General features: G+C 43.8%; 1 protein-coding gene across 1 annotated transcript in view; it reads left to right on the top strand.

Moving 5' to 3' along the window:
* The window catches only part of LOC113633080 (myosin-8), a 29701-nt gene extending 24933 nt beyond the window's left edge, over positions 1-4768 (top strand). The window contains exons 35-40 of the mRNA XM_027131065.1: positions 752-955; positions 1939-2064; positions 2148-2318; positions 2503-2607; positions 3173-3268; positions 4486-4768. Of these exons, the coding sequence (XP_026986866.1) occupies positions 752-955; positions 1939-2064; positions 2148-2318; positions 2503-2607; positions 3173-3268; positions 4486-4635 (852 nt within the window). The 3' untranslated portion in view covers positions 4636-4768. The remainder of the gene's footprint in view (positions 1-751; positions 956-1938; positions 2065-2147; positions 2319-2502; positions 2608-3172; positions 3269-4485) is intronic.
* The last annotated feature ends 277 nt before the right edge of the window (positions 4769-5045 follow it).

Genomic DNA, 5045 nt, shown 5'->3' with positions numbered 1-5045 from the left:
ATATATATATTTTTTTTTTTTTTTTTTTTTGGTGGAACATGGGCCTCTCACTGCTGTGGCCTCTCCTGTTGCGGAGCACATGCTCCGGACGCACAGGCTCAGCGGCCACGGCTCACGGGCCCAGCTGCTCCGCGGCATGTGGGATCTTCCCGGACCGGGGCACGAACCCATGCCTCCTGCATCGGTAGGCGGACTCTCAACCACTGCGCCACCAGGGAAGCCCCAAATATATTACTTTTAAAGAAACGTTATATAAAAGAACAAACAGAAGCCCAGAGATAAGCTATGATACGAGTGAAATGAAAAGACTTTGGCACCAATAGGCCTGAGGTTGAGTCTTAGTTTTGTCACTTACTAGCTGCCTGATTTTAGGCAAGTTATTATAACCTCTCAGAACCTCTGTTTCTTCTACAAATTAAGAATGAAACTACCCACCTCATAGGGTTACTTGTGAGGATGAAGTGAGAAGACAGATGTCAAGTGCTGGGTACAGCATATGGAAAATGCTCCATAAATTATAGATACTGGTGACTCGCACATGAAAAATAACCAGTTGATGGCATAAAACACAACAAGAATCAGTCTCCTGATAATCCTCTCTCACCTAAGCAGGTGACATCCCCATTTTCATGCTCATTCAAATGACAGGCCTGTCATTTCCCGTTCCTGGCACCAACCCATTCTTCCAGTTCATCTCCTGGGATGTGCACATCCTCTTCAGGGTGTCTAAGCCTTTTTATTAACTTAACAGGATACCCAGCTCCACCTGGATGATGCCCTCCGGGGCCAGGAGGACCTGAAGGAGCAGCTGGCGATCGTGGAGCGCAGAGCCAACCTGCTGCAGGCTGAGATCGAGGAGCTGCGGGCCACCCTGGAGCAGACGGAGAGGAGCAGGAAGACGGCAGAGCAGGAGCTCCTGGACGCCAGCGAGCGCGTCCAGCTCCTGCACACCCAGGTGAGACCCTCACATCAAACAAACGCTGGTGTACCGTAAAGTGACGACTCAGAATTATAATATGGAAGTACTCTATTTTTATAAATATGTGTATATTTAAAAGGATCGGGGAGATGCTTTAAAATATCAATTGCAATTACCTTGAAGTGATGCGATTATAGATGATTTTTTGCTGTGTGTTCTTTTTAAGATTTTCTACCAAAACGGGGCAGGGGTATTACTTTTTTTATTTAAAAATAAGATTTGACTCTAGATTATTTTGAAAACCATGGTGTGGAATAAACTTGAATAAAGATATCTGTTGACTCCAAAATCTGAAAATGTTCCACGTAGTGTTTCTCATCAGGAGCACTTCAGCGTTCAGCATTGCTATGTCTACAGTCCCTGTGCCTTGCAGGACATTTAGCGTCACTGACCAGCCTGGGCGTTAAATGCAGCAGCACGCCCTAGTTATTCTGACAACCAAAAATATCCACCCCCATACATTTCCAAATACCCACTGAGGTGATATTGCTTCCCTTAGAGAACCACTGGGTTGAAATTTTAAGAAAGTGTTTTCGTAAGAGTAATTCAGTATTCCCCAAGGGAGCAAACCGTTCAAGTTAACAGAGAATAGATTCCTTCTAACTGAGAAACTCTCAGTACCAGGCTCTCACAAAAAGAATCTACTCTTTTCTAATATTTCCAACCTTTTAAGGACAGAACACTAGCAATGTCTGGTTGACATATAATTGAAAGAGCAATTAACTAATATAGACATTCTTGAACCTCCACGTCCTTATGCATAAATCAGATGGACATTGGGGCAGTGGCGGGGCGGGGGGAACCAACCGTGCAAATGATTAACATTTTGCACTGAACAAATATTTAAAGTTCAGTGAAATGTTGCCATTAGGTCCCCTGCATAAGCCAATGAGTAATACATTTGTAAAACCCCAAGTGTGCAAACTGCAGGTCTTGTAAATTTCCACTACTTTTAACAGAACACCAGCCTGATCAACACCAAGAAAAAATTGGAAAATGATGTTTCACAACTCCAGAGTGAAGTGGAAGAAGTAATTCAAGAATCGCGCAATGCAGAAGAGAAGGCCAAGAAGGCCATCAGTGATGTGAGCAAATGAGCATTTGTTTCATGAAACTGTGTGTTACCTGCCATTACCAGGTTTATTATACTGGTTTATTTACTAATTAGGCGGCCATGATGGCTGAGGAGCTGAAGAAGGAGCAGGACACCAGCGCCCACCTGGAGCGCATGAAGAAGAACCTGGAGCAGACGGTGAAGGACCTGCAGCACCGCCTGGACGAGGCTGAGCAGCTGGCCCTGAAGGGCGGGAAGAAGCAGATCCAGAAGCTGGAGGCCAGGGTGGGTCTCTCAATCTCTCTGAATCCGGGAAGTGAAAACGGCACTCCCCCATCCTTCTCTCTTCTTGTATATTGGCTCCCATCCTTATCCTATGGCTGGGGACAGCCACCCAATATCTTCAGTAGGTCCTGAGTTAATTAACATCCCCCAAGACTGACTATATAAATATCTTTCTTGATTGTAGGTACGTGAGCTTGAAGGAGAGGTTGAAAGTGAGCAGAAACGTAATGCTGAGGCTGTTAAAGGTTTGCGGAAACACGAGAGAAGAGTAAAGGAACTCACCTACCAGGTAAGGGGAAGAGCTTTCTAGAATATCCAGACTTCCTGCACAAAGGGAAACTGAAAACCTGGTGACTATGTGGTACTCACAAATAGCTACATATTAACTTGATATATATGTAAGGGGCAAATGGCACAATCACCTGTCACAGACCCTTTCCTAAGCTAGGAAAATCAGGAAGGCCTTTAGAAAACAGTGTAAGTGAGGAAAGAATATAGGTTTCAATGACAGATGAACTGGTATTAGTCCTGGTTTGGCCTCTCTTACTTTTATAAACTTGGATAGGTTACCTAACACTCTAAACCTTAATTCATCACCTGTAAAACAGAATAAAAACATCTACTCACCAGAGCAGGGAGGTAAGGATTAGAGATGTGTATAACTCTCCAATATAGTGCCTGCACACAGTGGACATTTAACAAGAGTGGCTACTGTCAATACTATGAAGGAAGCCTCAGAGTTGACCACATTTACCCCAGGCCCACCTGCCATCATATCAAAGTGATTTACTTCACCACCTGTAGTGGGTTTATTTCGTTGGATTCAATGCAGACCATTTTTTTCAAACTTCCAGACTGAGGAAGACCGCAAGAATGTTCTCAGGCTGCAAGACCTGGTAGATAAATTACAGGCAAAGGTGAAATCGTACAAGAGACAAGCTGAGGAGGCTGTAAGTATCTTTAAGCCCTTGAGGGAAGAAGAAAACTTCTTTGAGGGTAGAAAGTGTATTAAGAGAATGTGTTAATGAGAAAGAAAGAGACCAAGTAAGAATATGTCATTCTTATTTTAAAAGAGATGATATAAATATGAATTTCCCCCCAAATCCTAATTATAGAATAAGACTTCAAGACATTTTTATTATTAAGCAATTTGTAGGGGTCGGGGGAAAAAAAGAAAATTCCAAATAACCCACCTTACTTGATAGCTGCAAAGAACATCCAGCAGAAAATCTACCACCATGATAAATATTCCTCTCCCTCTAGAAATGCACAAAATCAACTGTTCTCAAAAGCCAAACAGAAATCTTTCACCCCAGCTGACTCCTTACCTCACTACCAGTGTCATCAGCAGGGACTTATCCCTGCACATTCGCTGTAGCAAATTAGGATGCGCTGGAAGATTCTCCAGCTTCACTTTTCCTGGTTGTTCCCCACTCTCCCAGACACAATGTAGTGGGTAAGAGGTAAGAAAAGGGAACATGAAAGGGAGAGGCACGAACGGTAGTAAGTCCAACCAACAGAGGGCATACTTTCTTCCTATCCCCATCCCCCCACCCACAGCATCTCTGTATACCAGAGTCAAAATATATGGCAAAAACATTTCAACTGGCATTTTCCCAAAGTTAGAATTTGACTTTACATTTACTTTCTAACCCCTGTGATCAAGCGTACGTGGGTCTCTTCCTCCGTTCCACCCAGTCCATACATCATAAATAGATTTCACGTATACATGGGTTTGACATAATGAGCTTGTTTCTTCCATTTCAAAACTGTTTCTTCTTTCATTCTTTAGAGTGAAAAATGTAATTGAAGTTACAAGTTCTGTCTGGATTTTTTTTTTTTTTTGCGGTACACGGGCCTCTCACTGTTGTGGCCTCTCCTGTTGCCAAGCACAGGCTCCGGCCGCGCAGGCTCAGCGGCCATGGCTCACAGGCCCAGCCGCTCCGCGGCATGTGGGATCTTCCCGGACTGGGGCACGAACCTGTGTCCCCTGCATCAGCAGGCGGACTCTCAACCACTGCGCCACCAGGGAAGCCCTCTGTCTGGATTTGAAATCAGATATGACAAACAAACCATAAGAAGGAAATATCTGAGTTGAGGAAATAATCCTGTTTGTGACAAGTGCAATGAGAACCACAAAGTCTAACTCTCACAACTTTTTTCTTAGGAGGAACAATCCAACGCTAACCTTGCCAAATTCCGCAAGCTCCAGCACGAGCTGGAGGAGGCCGAGGAACGGGCTGACATTGCCGAGTCCCAGGTCAACAAGCTGCGGGTGAAGAGCCGGGAGGTTCACACAAAAGTCAGTCCAGAGTGAACACATCTGCATGATACTGCCAAGGGGCTGAAGAAATGCACAAAATGTGCTATTTTGGGTCACTTGCTTTGTGATGGTTTTCTCTTAATGCTGAATAAATAAAAACTACAGTGAACTGATAAACTGAACCAGACTCAGTTATTTCCAAAATTATTTATTCTCAAACACAGTTCTCACCTAGCTATTATTTTTTTAACATTATATATGGCTTTGTGGAACATTCAATATTTGTACCTCTCTCACCACCCAGCATCCCTTTCCCATCTCCAGCTCCACCACACACACACACAATTATCTTTCACTAGACTTAATTTTATTAAATCTCTCTAGATTGATACAAATTAGTAAGGAAAACACTCACTGAGGTTACCCCTTCAGACAGGGCACACTCATGCACCCACTCCACAGGT

Source organism: Aethalodelphis obliquidens, unplaced genomic scaffold (assembly GCF_003676395.1).
Source record: "Aethalodelphis obliquidens isolate GAN/ISIS:26980383/991018 unplaced genomic scaffold, ASM367639v1 scaffold38, whole genome shotgun sequence".
Taxonomy (NCBI): Eukaryota; Metazoa; Chordata; class Mammalia; order Artiodactyla; family Delphinidae; genus Aethalodelphis; species Aethalodelphis obliquidens.
The sequence above is the reverse complement of the archived record's forward strand: the minus strand, read 5'-3'. Positions and strand labels throughout refer to the sequence as shown.